The following is a 15,335-nucleotide window of genomic DNA, read 5'->3' as shown; positions in this document are numbered from 1 at the left end:
CAAAAAGTAACTATTTCTTCCATTTAAAAGTAGATATATTAAAAGAAATGAAGAATCAAAATATTAAAAGTAAAATGTAGAGTTATTTTAAAATAATATATTTCATTATAAATCTTTATTATTCTATATAGTTACATAAGAAACTAACATGTAAAATGATTTAAAAAAAGTGTTCTATAATAATCTTCATATAAATCATACAGAAAAAAATACTTAAAAAATTATTTCCTAATTATAATATACATAAATATTATATGTAGCTAATTTTTTTTTTTTATTAGTTCATCTATTTATGTACATTTTACTTGAAGCAAGAGTTAGATTTATCTCTTAAAAAAAAATGAACCATTTTAATTAAATTTTTTGAAATATATTTTAAACATTAAAGGTTTTAATAAAAAAAATGTAGTTTAAAAAGTATTTTATCTTTAGGATAAAATTAAAAAAGAAATGTGTACTTAATTAAAAATAGAAATTAAATAAAATCTTTCTTTGCTTATTATATCTGTATTTATGTAAATATATGATATATTTCTGTGAAAAATTAAAAACAAAAATCGAAAAAAAGATATTAAATATTATTTAAAAAGAGTGAAATATTTAGAAGATTTCTATTAATTAAAAACTTCATTTTTCTTTTTTTTCTTCAATATGGTAATTTTAAAAATGCAGCAAGAAAATATTTAAATTTAAAAAAAAAAAAAAAAGAATAAGGTTAAGAACTCTTCAAAAATGCCAAGATTTAAATATATACACATTTATTCATTTTATTATGCATTTAATTTTTTTTTTATTAAAGTATAAAAATGATAATATATTATTATATTTTCAAGGAACCTATAAAGAAAATTTTATGACAAAATATATATATATATATATATATATAAGATAAATTAAAAATGTTTTAGATTATCTTTATAAATATATATAAAAGAAAATGAATGAATGATTTAATAAATCACATTAAAGAAAAACTGATTAAAAACTTAGTTTTCTTTTTAAATTTCAATTTTTTTTTTTTCCTTTTTGTGTGTATAATATAAAAAATAAAATTTGGAAACCTATAAATTTTTTTTTTTTAAGAAACATTTCAAAATTCTTTTATAATTTTAATATGCTTAATGATTCAATTGTGGAAAATGATAATAATACTAAGAAGAAGAAGAAAAAAAAAAGAAATGTTAATAATAAAAATAATGGTTTCAGAGAAAAAATATAAAAAAAAAAATTCTATAAATTTTTTAAAATTTGTATAAAATATATGTTTTATTTGATTCTATATACTATTAATGTTTTAACAAAGATAATATTAAAGTTTTTTTCTTTTTATATTTCTAGAAAATAAAAGGAAGCTGGATAAAAAGAGTTATGAAGAAAAATATGAATTATATGAAGAACAGATAGAAGAAATTTTAGCATTACATCATATTTATTTTCCTTTATATGTAGAAAATATAGGGTATATAAAGAAAAAAAAAAATTTATAAAAAGAACATCTTTTAAATAAGGCATTTTTTTTTTTCTTTTTTTTTATCATATTATTGTCCATTTTTTATAGGCATATAAAAAAAGAGGATTTACCAAATGATTTAATGAGCAATGAAGAATTTTTAAAGAAAAGCAAAGAGTTAAATTCTGTTATAATAGTTAATATAAATGATGAGATAAATATAAATAATTGCTTAAAATTTTGCATTTTTTTTAACTTCGATAATGATTTTCAAAAGTATAAAATAACCTTTTGTTGTGAGAATAAATATCCTTATTCTTATCCAAGTGTAATGATAAATATTAATGCGAAATTAAATGAGGAACAAATAAATTTTATTAATCTAAATATCAAAAAAATATGTGCAAAAAATTATGGGAGAATAACTTTATTTGATATTTGTATATTTATAAATGAATATATTAACAAGACTTTTAGTAATGATTTTAAAAATTTATGGGAAGAGATGAAATATAGAATAGACGATAGTAGATCAAAAAGAAATGAAGAAAATAAAAAAATAATTAATTCTTATGATAAAAAAGTAAGTTTTAATGATTATTTTAAGGAAAATCAAGTTGATAGAGAAAATGAAGAAAATAATACTGATAAGATAAATATTAAGAATAACAATTATAAAAATATGATTGAAGAAGAAAAATATATTTTAAATATATATGATTTCAATAGTATTTCCGGTTTTTCTGCTATAAATAGTTCTTTACTAAATGAAAATTTAGAAATTAACAAAAAACAAAAAAATGAAAAAAAAATGGATACACTAGAAGATAAATTAAATTCTAAGAATTTAGTAAATTTTTCTAACAAACATAACATGATAATGTGTAAAGACAATAATTTTAAAAATTTTTATGTTGTTAAAAATATTGTTATAAATTACTATAGAAACACATTTATAGTAAAACATAGTATTGACACAAATGTATATATTATTCATTCATATATATTATTAAATATCTTTCACTTTTTAACTTTTTTTCTTAATCATATTATATTTTGTAATAGAGGATTTAATCTATATTGCAATATTTTAAATGATAAAAAAGAAGGAAAAAAAAAAAAAAATAAAAAAAATGAACAAATATTTAAAGAATTTTTAAATGATATAAATAATTTAAATAGTTCTTCAAAAAAAAAAAAAAAATTCCTTGATTATCCATCTGTTAATTTTTTTTGTAGTGAGTACCAATTCTACGCTAATAAAAATTGCATAGTTAGTAAAAAAAATGAAAAAAGTTTATATCATATTTTAAATGAATTGGATCACATATGTTTGAAAAAAATAATTCATCATTATAGAATGATTCGTAAAATAAATATAAAAAAGATAATCTGTGAATTAGCAAAATTAGCAAAAATACAACATAAATATTTAGCTAGATATCACTTTTCCTGGTTTGAGAAAGAAAAAATTGTAAATGATGAAAAACACAAAGAAAGAAAGATATATAAAATAAATGAAATAATGAAAAAGTTAATTTTAAAAAGAATTTTTGAAAATAATTCTAATGGAGATAAGAATTCTTGTGAAAATTATGTAAAAGACGAGTGTTCCTATCAGAAAATAAATATAGAAAGGATAAAGGAAATGAAAAAAAAAAAAAAAGATGGTTATGATTCTGATATATTAGATGAAAATGAAGATATATGTATTGATGGAATAATAAATTGTAGAGCTGATAAAGATTTAAGTAACAATAATAATTATAATGGGAACATTTTATATGACCCTCTTTCTCAATTAAAAAAAAAAAATAAAAATAAAGATAAAAAAGGAGATATAAAAAATTTAGATGCTACTATAAAAATAGATAATTCTAATAAAAGTGATTTATTACCTATTCATAATAATAATTTGCAAAAAGAAGAAATAAAAATAATCAATGAAAAAAAAGAATCTACCAATTACACTATTGACAAGGTAGTTCATGAAAAATACGATTGTAATAAAAACATGAATATTAAAAAAAATATTTTAGACTTGAAAAATATTAAAGATAATGATATAAATAATAATAATTTAGTTTATAAAAAAAATATTGAATATATAAAAAATATATTAGATAAAAAAGAAAATACCAAAAAAATTTTATATATTCAATGTGAATATTGCAAAGGACAAATATTAGAAAGAGAAATTGAAAATAATTTTTTTCAGAATAATAAATATTTAATATGGAATATTTTTAGACAAATTTTAGAGTCTATTAGTTATTTGCATAAACAAAAAATTTATATTAAAAATTTGAACACCCAAAATATATACATAGATAATGATGAATATGGAGTTCATATTAAAATCGTAAATTACAGCATATGTAACATGATTGATTATTTTTATTTTTATCATTATTCATATACTAATAATTCTTCGTACTTTACTAATTTTATGAAAGAACAATATGATAACAATTTAGAAGAAGCTAAAGAAGCAGAGAAAAAAGAAAACTGTTTTGTTGAAGTGGATACTAAAAAAGAAGAAAATGAAGAAAACGGAGAAAATGATGAAGAAGATATAGGAAAAGATAGAAAAAGTTCTGTTTTCAATAACTTCAGAAATGATAGGAAAAAGAAAATAATAGATAATAATATGAATGAGCAAACAAAGGAATATAAAGATTTCTATATTCATTCCTATAATCAATATTTTTATAATTGTTTAAATAAAAAAAAATATGATTATGAAGAATTAGATCTTTTTTCTCTAGGGTTGGTACTATATGAATTGTGGCATATTCCATTTAAAACAAAAGAAGAGAAATTATTAAATATAAAAAATATGATTAAGGAAAAAACATTTTCTGATGATTTTATTAATTATATAGATAATGATGCTTTCAGAGTATTAAAATATATTTTAATTAGCACAATTAATTATGAGACAAATGAAAATATTGGTAAATTGGAGTATGCTGATATTTTAAGTTTAAATATAAAAATTGATGAAAATGAAAATAAGAATGATTTAAAAAAAAATAAAAAAAGAAATGAAAGAGAAAGTCTTATTAATTATTATTGTATGAAAAATGAAAATATAGAAAAAGATCATTACATTGATGAAAATGAAAAGAATAACAAAGTTATAAATAATGCGAATTTGATTAACCTGAATTTAAAAAAAGAAATTAATTTAAATAGAAATAACATAAATGAATATGAAGAAGATGATTTACTTTACTTTAATGATTCATTTCGTTTGGATCCTAATTATAAAGATAAGCAGAATATTAAATCTTTTAATAAAATAGGGTCAGAAATTTATTTAGAAAAAAAAGAAGATATTAAATTACTTTTAAAAAATAGCATAGAATCAGAGTCTGGGAATTTTAGTGAAAGAAAAATAATAGAATGTGTTACAACTAATAACTATTTAGGTAATTTAAAGAAATCATCTAATACTTTTAAAAAGGAAAATATAGATAAATTGAAAATTGGTTCCTATAGTAGTAGTGATGATAATATAAGTAATGTTATTAATAATAATGAAAATGATAGCAGAAATAAAAATAGCAATAATAATAAAAAGAATATTAACCAGAATGAAAATAATTATAATAATACTGGTGATAATAACAATATTAATCACATTCGTAATACTAGCAATAATAATAATAATTATATTTATCAGAATGATATTCTTAATAATAATGAGAATGAAAATAGTAACAATGATAATATTAATTATGGTGATAGTGGTAATAATAATAATAATATTAAAGTTTATCCAAATGATATTGATATTGATAATAATAATGATAATGAAAATAATAATAATTTTCATCTTCGTTTCAATGATATTGGTAACAATAATAATAATAATAATGTTGAGATATCTAATAATAGTGAAGATAGCATCAACAGTAATGATAATAATAATGATAATGAAAATCATATTAACGATAATGACAATAATAATAATGATGAAAACAATATTAATAATGTTAAAAATAATATTAATAGTGATGAAAGAAATAGTAATAGTTTTAGTAATAATATTAATCACATATATGGTAATAATAATAATAATAATAATGAAAACAATATTAGCATTACTGAAAACAGTATTAGCGATAATGTTAATAATAATAACGGTAACAATAATAATAATAATTTTAGCAATAATAATAATGATTGTAATAATAACAATAATAATAGTAATAATAATAATTTTACCAATAATAATAATAATAATAATCATAGTAATAATAATTATAATTATTATAATATTAGCAATAGTAATATAATTCATAATAATAGAATACGCAAAATTACAGCTGAAGGTTTATTAAATTATCCATTAATTCCTATTGTTATACAAAGAGATTTATTTAAATATTTTTTACAAAAATTAAAAAATAATTCTTCCATCGAATCAAGTAATGTTTTAAATATTTTATTATATAGCAATAAATGTAAACATCTACCATTTGAAGAAAATAATAATACATATCATTATGTGCATGAATCTGCATATGAATATGATGTTATTAACAGTTATATATTTGAATATTTCAACTGGAATTTATCAAAAAAGCTATCCAATTTTAATCAACCTCTTGTTTTTCAGTTGGTTACAGAGAAGAAAAATTTTTTTTATGATATAAAAAATTCTATGCAAAAAATACAAAATAAATCTGCAGATAGGATTAATCAGAAAAAAAAAAGAATAGCAAAAGAAAATAATAATAATTATGAGTATAATGAAGATGATAATTATGAAAAATTGAAAATTCAAAAAAAGACATATGATGAATTCATTGAAAATTTATCAAAAAGTGGTATTCAAAAAAAAAAAAATGAAAAAAACATTAACAATTCTCCAGAAAATTTTCATAGAAAAAATTCGGGAAAATTAAAATTCGCTAAAAATATTTATAATAATAAAAAAAACTCAAGTAGAAAAGTAAATAATAATAATGACAATCGTAATGAACAAGAATATCCTTTATCAGAAAAAAAAGGGATTCATAAAGAAGACAATCTTCATATAAATTTACAAGAAAATGTTTTCAATAGCACCTTATCAAAAATAAACAAAAAGAACTCATTAGTTTTAAATGAAACTAATGAATTAAACACACATTCATTATTTGAAAATAATATATTATTAGAGTCAGGAAATAGAAATGATGAAGAGAAAAAATGTATTATTGGAGGTAGGTTTAATCAAAGAATTGTATTTATTGATAAAAATAATAAGTTATTATATGTTCCTTTTTATTTAACTGAAGTATATTTAAATTTAATTCCTCATTATACATTTAACCGATCCTTTACCAGTTCATTTTCTTTTTTTCAAAATTATTTTTTTGAAAATAACAAACAAAAAACAATAAAAAGAGAAAACAGTATTATTTATAATAATATAATTACAGTTGATAATAAAAAAGACATTTTCAATGCTAATAGCAATAATACAGACATTAATATATCCTTTTGTATATATCAATTAATAATATTATATAATGTTATTGATATATTGCTAAAGTTTGAGCATTACCTGAGCACTTTAATAATTAGATGGACGTTTACTGATTTTCTTCTTTGTCTTGTTAAAGATATGCTATCATTAGATTGTAATAAAGCATATTTTATTTACAACCATTTTAGAGAGGGAAATATTTCATATAAAAATTTAAAAAAATTGCTTCATTTTTTAGATATTTCCTATGATGAAAAAATTTTAAAAATCCTTTATTCAGTTATATATGACGAAAAAGATCACATAAATTCTAAAATGAAAAAAGTTAGTAAAATGTATGAACTAAAAAATCATAAAAATAAAAAATTTATGAACTATATAATTGCTTGCATCGTTTATTTAAATAATCTTTTTCACTATTTTAATGATTCAAATCAAATTTTTGTTTGGGATTTTTTTATGAACAATTACCATCATTTATTTGGATTTTCTTTTGCTTTTAATATTTATTCACAAAAAAATCAAAAACTTTTATTATCTTTTGGTGGAGTATCAACAGATATTTTTTCTAATTCTGAGAGAACGCCAACGAAAGCAACATATAATATTATTTTTGAAATTTTCATTGATACCATTTCAAATATTATATTTCAGGTAAATATATATATATACGTGGTTTTAAATGATATATTACTAATGGTTTTATATAGATTTTTAAATATTCATAACTTTGTTTATAGTTTCTTCTTTTTACAATTATTTGTAATAGTTGATGTTTTCATGTGCTTTAATAGATTTTTTGTAAAAAATACCTTATTTACTTTTTTTTTATAAATTATTTAGGAATTAAATAAAAATAATTATTCTAATATGCTTATTGATTTTCATTCTCCAAGTGTAGTAATAACAATTAAAGCATATAAATTATTAGTTTATGCATTTTCTTTATATAACAATTTAATTCAAAATGGAATTAAGGTATAGACAAGAAAAAAAAAAATGTTTAATAAAAAATAGAAATTAAAATTTTTTTTTATTTTTTTTTGTTATTAAATTAATAGTGTGAATGTAGAATAACTCCTTTGGTTGAAACATCTAAATTTGAAAACAGTTTATTGAAGTATAAAAATATAAATATTCACGTACAAATAAATCAAAAAATGAATTCAAATCCTTCGTTAAATATAATTGATTATGAAAATTCTACAGAAAATCCTTCTTCAAATATAATTAACAATGAAGAAAATTTAAACATTGTATACAACACTCATATGATTAGAGTAAATATTAAAAAGAATTTTGAAAATGAATCTTCTTTAATAAATTATATAAAACAGTTCTATTCAAAAAAGTAATTTTTTTTTTTAAATATTTCATATATTTATTTTTTTTTTTTTTTTAATTTTAAATATTTGATTTGATTTGATTTTTTTTTTTTTTTTAATTATCTTTTTAATATTTTTAAATACTTTGTATCTATTTTTAATTTTTTTTTAATTATTTGTTTATATTATTAATACGTTTACAGTTTTTCATTGTATTTTTTTTTTTTTTTAAATATTTTCTTTTTTTGGCTAAATGTAAAGAAAAAAAAATAATTTATATATTTATGTAAATTCGTATATTCAAAAATTACATTATATTCTAATGAAATAAAGAAATATTTCTTTCTTTTTTTTTTTTTTTGTATTATTTTTCGTCTAATATATGCTGAATATTATTCTTATTTTTTTTTTTCATTTTGCTTAATATCATATTAAATTCTCATTTATTTTTAATTTTATTTTATGTATGGTTAATTTTCTAAAAAAAATTTAATGTTTCATTAAAATTCTGATTTCTTATTTAACTTTTAAAAAAATATGTATTTTGTTAAAAAGAATAGAAATATTAATGAAGGTTTTCTATTAATAATAAATGAATGTTTTAAATAAAGTATTCCTGATTTAATTATGAATAAAATATTTTGTATTTTTAACTTTTTATTATGTATTTTATTTCATTGTGTGTACAATTTTTATTTAGGACAAGTAGGTTTTAATAAGTATTTTTTATTAAAAATATTTTTATTCATTTTTTTTCATTTTCATTTTAAAACTATATATATAAAAATAGTGTTGTTAAAAATAAATTAGACTGTGATTAACTATTCAAATAAAAAAAAATTTCTTAATTTCATAACTTACTGATTTATTAAAAAAAAATATATATATGTGTATATGTCCAAAAGATAAATTATTATAATATTAAAAAAAAAAAATAAAAAATTAGAATGGTTATTACATAAAAATAACATAGAATAACAAAAAATTTTTTTTTTTATTAGAAAAGTATTTTTTTAAAAAAAGTAATAAAAAAAAAAAAGAATATTTTAAAAAGGAAATTATTTCATTTATGTATAAAAAAAAAGAAAGATCATTTATCTGAGAATAGAAATTTAATACGTATAGAATCTCGACCTGGTATAGGTGGGAGTGAAGCTCTGTTGTGGTCAATACAATTATTAAATGTTCGTAAAAAAAAAAAAAAGTAGAATTTATTTAAATATATGTAATTAAAATTCAGTAAAATTAATAATATACATAATTCTATTTATTTATATTTTTTTTCTTTTTTTCAAGACTTATAGAACATTTGCTGAAAGGAATAAATGTACAGTTAAAGAAGTTCAAGTAAAAGATTTATAATTAATATATGTTAATATGGCGTAATGTTATTAATATTATTAATATAATTATTATATGTTAACATTTTACATATTTTGTTTATTTATTTATTTTTTTTATCTTCTGACTGAAGGATATATGTTACTCATTAATAATAAGTTCAAATGATAATATAATTATAAATAAAGAAGGAGAAAAAATTAATTTAAGTTTGTATGATCTTTTTAAAAATGAAAGTGGTATTCATCAAGTAAAAAGAATTCCAGACAATGAATCTAAGGTAAGAAATCAATAAAAAAAAAAAAAACGTAAAAAAAAATTTTTTTATTTAAATCTAATTTTTTTTTTAATTTTAATTTTTGAAGGATAAGATTCATTCTTCCACTGCTACCATTGCAGTTTTTATCCATAAAGATGAAGAAATAGAAAATGAAATTAATTTAAAAAATATAAAAGTTACAACATTTAGATCAAGTAAACCGGGAGGACAAAATGTGAATAAAGTATGTTTAAAAAAAAAAATAAAATAAAATAAATTTATTTTCAGAATAACAATATTTTAATATTTTTCTAAGATTGAATCGGGAGTTTGCATTTTACATAAACCAACTAAAATAAAAGTTGAGTGCCAAGAAGAACGGTTATATAAAATATATTTCTATTTTTAAAAAAAATAAAAAAAATAACAATTTTTTTTTTTTTCCTTTTTTGAAGAACACAAGAATTAAATAAAAAAATAGCTATGAAAAAACTAATTCTTAAGTTAAGAGAAATGAAAAGTAATGAAAATAAAAGTTTAGTTCAAAATAAGAGAGTTAAATTGGTAATTTTTTTTTTTTCCTATAATTTTTTTCTTAATTCATTTAATTTCTTTAATTAAAAAAATAATAATAAAATATTTTTAATTAAAAATGATTCTTACAATTTTTTTTTTTTAGATAAAAGAAGGTAATAGAAGCGATAGAATAAGAACATACAACTTTTTTAGAGGTTATATTAGTGATCATATAAAAAAAAAGAAAATAGATTTAATATATTTTGAAAAAAGTAAATTAGAATATTTATTGAATATATAATTTTAATATGATAACAAAGTTTATTTTATTACAAAAAAAAAAAAATAAAATAAAATGAAGTATATATCTATATAAATAAGATAAAATAAACAAGGTGAGATTAAATAAAATACGACATATACAAAATTTAAAGTAAATAAAAGTGAAGAAATACATATATATATATATATATATATATTTTAAAAACAAAAGAATTTGCTTATTTTAATTAATATGTATCACTTAAAATTATACATAGCAAATAAACCTTAAAAAACAAGAAATTGAAATATATTATATTTGCTCAAAGATTATAGAAAAATTAAATATATATAATTTATACTAGAAATAAATAAGATGATATATAAATTTAGTATTAAAAATAGAGTATATATGTCTATCATAACAAATATATAAAGCATACGATTTAGTATTAAAAACAAATGTAAATTTATTATTAATAACAATTTATATAAATGTATAAAATAATATGAGTAATATTATAAAATATTTAAAAATATATATATATATATATTACATAAAAATACATAAATTTCTTTTTTTTGATGAATTGTGATTTTTTTTTTTCTTTTCTTCTAAAATTTCTTTTTTACATTTGACAACTTTACCAATTTTTAAGGGTTCCCAAAAATTTTTTTGAGCATATTTTGAATGAAAAAGATAATCAACTGTTGCATCTTCTCCACCTTTTTTTAAAATACAATTAATTCCACCTGGGTGATGTTCCATAATTGTTGTTACGTCGTATACATATCCATTTGCTATTACCCAACAATCATTGATTTTACAATGTCTCTTAATTTCACATTTAGTAAAATATTGTTTATATTTTGTTACGTTATATTCCGTTGTTTTATCACTATCACTTTCTGAATATATACTACTTTTATTTTTGTTAATTATATTTTTTAAAATATTATAATTATCTTTTTCTTCATCATTATTATTTTTATCTTTAGTACTAGAAATTAGCATATCGTGATTTTTATCTATGGTATCTATCTTTTTTTTGTTGTTTGTCTTTTCTTTGTTTTTCTTTATGTTTTCATTATTATCATTATCTCTTTTCTCATTTTTTTGACTAGTGAAAATTATACTTTCATGCATTTTTTTGTTTAACCAAAATATTTTTTTCATATTATTTTCACATATTTTTAAGTTACTATTTTTTGAACTTTTATATTTTTTGTATATATTTTTTTTTTTTATTTTACAATTGTAGCATAACATAGAAGAACATGCATCATCACAATGATTACATGCATCGCAAATTTTATTTTCTTCTAACTTAGAATTCTGAGATATAAAAGATTTATTCAATGTTTCGTAATTATAACATTGATTATTTTCTTCATTAAATATATTTATATTTTCTATTTTATTTTCTTTTGTATGCCTTTTTTCTTCTACTCTTTTTTTTGCCTTTTCTTCATTATCATTCCCATTCTCTTTCTCCTTTTTTTTTTCTTCACCTTCTATTTCTCTTTTTTCGTTTTTACTTGATGTGCTCTTCTTTATTTCATCTCCCTCTTTATTTTCTATATTTTTTATTTCTTTTACTTCTGTGATAGTTTTTATTTCTTCTTTTAACTTCTTTGTACCCTTTTCTGTTTCTGCTTCTTCTGCATCTTCATCCTCTTCCATTTCTTAAATTATTCTTAATATTGTATAAATATTGAATAATTATACTGAGCTTTTTTTTTTTTTTTTTTTTTTAGAACACTTATTTTAAATATAATACAAACACAATGAATTATATATTTTTATTATACAAATTATCAAATTTTATATCAGCATATTTTCTATATAAATGTTATATCTTAATTATTATTTTTTTTCAACTTATTTTTATTTATCTTTAAAAATGGAACACTTATTACAAATTTTTATGAGTACTTATCTTTATTCATTATTTTCTCTATCTTTGTATATATATATATATAAAACTTTTTTCATTTTTATACAAAATATAAAGAAAAAAGTGTTCCTAAATTATCAATTTTTTAAATGATTCCATTTGTTTAGTTGTAAAATATTAAATTATTTGCATATTAGCAAAATATTTTTAGATATATTAAAAAAAAAAAAAAAAGAGGTAAGTACATTGAATTTTTAAATAAAAATGATTTAATTTCTTTTAAAATGTTTTTTCCTTGTTCATATTAAAATATTATAATTCATATAAAAAAAAAAAAATATTTAAGTGCATAACTACATATTTTCTACTTCTATAAAAAAAAAAAAAAGAAAAAAAATTAAAAACCACAAAATAGCATAAATGTTAATTCAACAAATTATATATATCATCACCATAACTATTAAGCATAAATAGAAAAAATATTAATAATATAAACTAATTAAATTTTTTGTTTTTTTATGAGATATTTTAAAAGGATGAGGTTTACTTTTGGTGTTTAGAATATTCTTGAGTGTATTCCTTTCTAATTTTTTTTTTTTTTTTTTTTTGCTTTTTCCATTTTTCATTAATAAATACAAAATTTCCTTATATATATACAATGTACAAAAAAAGTATAGTTTAACTATTTAAAATATATGTTCAAAATAACTAAATATATTTGTTAAGATTTAAATGCTTGATATAGTTTATTTTATTATAGAATTAAAAAATAAATGCCATTATAATAATAGTTTAGTATTATTAAAAAGAATTTAAGAAATTGAAAATATATATCCTGTTTATTTTATTTTATATATATTTTTTTTTTAATTTGTTATTTTTTTCCACTATAAAAAAGTGAAGACATTAAGATTTAATTAAAATTTCATAATTGTATAATATTAAATGTTTTTATTTTTTCAATTTGTTATTAATCTTTATAAAAATCGTAAATATAATAGATAAAAAATTTATAATCCAATTTGTTTAAATATTTTACAAATGTTTTTTTTTTTGAGTATTTTTATGTAAAAAATAAAAAATAAAAGGGTAATAAAAATTTTTTTTTTAAAATGTGTAATCCTTCTAAAAGAACGAAATTAAATAACAATGAAATAAATAATATTTTTATAAAAAATGAACATAATATGAGTGTACATAACATTTCTATGAATGCAATACTGTGTTCTTCGTTAAATTTAGATAGTATATATAAATATTTTTCTAATTGTATATATAATCCTAGAGAATTTAAATGCATGAGAATTGATGTTCCTGTTAGTTTAAGAACCGTAAACAAGTATGTAAATTACATTAATAATAAAAAAGAAAGAGATGATAAGTATAAATTAAAAGATGAAAAATATAAACAAATTAAAGAAAAAAATGAAAAAAAATTTGATGATATAAAAAATGAAAAAGTGAAAAAAGATGATGATATAGAAAATGAAAAAGAAGAAAGTGAGGAAAAAAAAGAAATAGTTAGTGAAAAAATAATAGACAATAATAAAAATTACATAAAAGATAATAAAAATATTTCGAATGATAATTATATTCCTTTTGATGAAACAGAAAATATTAATAGTATCATAAATGAAGATATTTCAGATACAAAAAATGATAAATCTAATGATATTGTAGAATATTCCATTGAAAATAATAATGTAGTAAATAAAAAGTTAATTATAAATGTTTCTATATTTTCTAATGGTAAAATAATATGTACAGGAAATAATTCAATAGAAGCTTGTAAAATTGCTATGAAGAAAGTTGAAAAAAAATTAAAGCAGTTAAATTTTAAAAATATAAAATTAAAAAAAATAACCATTACAAATATTTTGGCTGTATATAATATAGGATTCTCCATAGTATTACCATTGTTTGCTCAATATTATAAAAGTGTAAACTTTGAAAAAATATTATATATATATATATATTTAAATATTAAACTATATTTCATAAAAAAATTTTATATAATACTTTATGAATTATATTCATTTTTTATATATAATTGTATGATAATTATAATTACAAAAGAAATTTAAATATATACTCATTTTATTTTTTTTTTTTTCAAATTCGACTATTTTTCAGGTGGATTATGATCCAAATGTATTTCCAGCTTGTAAAGTAAAAATTGCTTTGATAAATGAGAATGAAAAAAATTGTGATGAAAAAAACGAAGTAATGATTTTTATTATATATTTTCTTTTTAATTAAAAAATTAATATTTATTTATATATTGTACTTTATATATTTTCTTTTCTTTTCCTTTTTTCTAAGGAAAATAATAGTCAATATGCATGGTGGAATATAAAAAAGACTGCTGAAAAAGAAAAAAATAAAGTTGATGTCATTTCAGCTAGTATTTTTTCAACAGGTAATATAACTTTAACAGGAGGAAAAAGTTATGAAAATCTTCAAAAATGTATAGATATATTATTACCATATTTAATCAAAAGTAAATCGCAACATTAAATTCTATGAAGATCTTTATATTTTTAAATACATGTTTTATTATTATTTTTAATTTAAATTTTTTTTTTTTTGTTTCCTAAAACTAAATTTTTCCTTCCTTTTTTTCTTTTTTCAAAGTATAATTCTTTTGAAATTAAAAGTAAATTTAAAACATTAGTTTTCAAAATTTTCGCTTGCAATTTTAATTAAAAACAAAAAAAAATAAAATAAAATAAATAAATAAAATAAAGGTATCATATGTTTTAAAATTTTAAATATATTATATAGTATTATAAATTTAAATATA

General features: G+C 17.4%; 4 protein-coding genes across 4 annotated transcripts; 3 read left to right on the top strand and 1 right to left on the bottom strand.

Annotated features, from left to right (window-relative positions):
- Positions 1 to 1,114: 1,114 nt before the first annotated feature.
- Positions 1,115 to 8,287, top strand: PRELSG_1322600 (protein kinase, putative; the record flags this gene model as incomplete). Its single annotated transcript, XM_028678760.1, has 5 exons — positions 1,115 to 1,199; positions 1,339 to 1,459; positions 1,559 to 7,586; positions 7,776 to 7,910; positions 7,994 to 8,287. 5 exons carry the CDS (start codon positions 1,115 to 1,117, stop codon positions 8,285 to 8,287), a joined length of 6,663 nt encoding a protein of 2,220 aa, XP_028535874.1.
- Positions 8,288 to 8,884: 597 nt separating this feature from the next.
- On the top strand, positions 8,885 to 10,674 carry PRELSG_1322500 (peptide chain release factor 1, putative; the record flags this gene model as incomplete). The annotated part of the gene is made up of 8 exons (XM_028678759.1): positions 8,885 to 8,962; positions 9,259 to 9,441; positions 9,554 to 9,604; positions 9,732 to 9,878; positions 9,964 to 10,101; positions 10,174 to 10,238; positions 10,313 to 10,421; positions 10,537 to 10,674. 8 exons carry the CDS (start codon positions 8,885 to 8,887, stop codon positions 10,672 to 10,674), a joined length of 909 nt encoding a protein of 302 aa, XP_028535873.1.
- A 513-nt stretch (positions 10,675 to 11,187) lies between these two features.
- PRELSG_1322400 (conserved protein, unknown function) lies at positions 11,188 to 12,318 on the bottom strand (the record flags this gene model as incomplete). Its single annotated transcript, XM_028678758.1, has 1 exon — positions 11,188 to 12,318. One exon carries the CDS (start codon positions 12,316 to 12,318, stop codon positions 11,188 to 11,190), a length of 1,131 nt encoding a protein of 376 aa, XP_028535872.1.
- Positions 12,319 to 13,644: 1,326 nt separating this feature from the next.
- Positions 13,645 to 15,049, top strand: PRELSG_1322300 (transcription initiation TFIID-like, putative; the record flags this gene model as incomplete). Its single annotated transcript, XM_028678757.1, has 3 exons — positions 13,645 to 14,472; positions 14,666 to 14,755; positions 14,855 to 15,049. The coding sequence occupies 3 exons, from the start codon at positions 13,645 to 13,647 to the stop codon at positions 15,047 to 15,049; spliced, it is 1,113 nt and encodes a 370-aa protein (XP_028535871.1).
- Positions 15,050 to 15,335: the final 286 nt, after the last annotated feature.

The sequence above is a fragment of the Plasmodium relictum genome (genome assembly GCF_900005765.1).
Source record: "Plasmodium relictum strain SGS1 genome assembly, chromosome: 13".
NCBI classification, from domain to species: domain Eukaryota; phylum Apicomplexa; class Aconoidasida; order Haemosporida; family Plasmodiidae; genus Plasmodium; species Plasmodium relictum.
The sequence above is the reverse complement of the archived record's forward strand: the minus strand, read 5'-3'. Positions and strand labels throughout refer to the sequence as shown.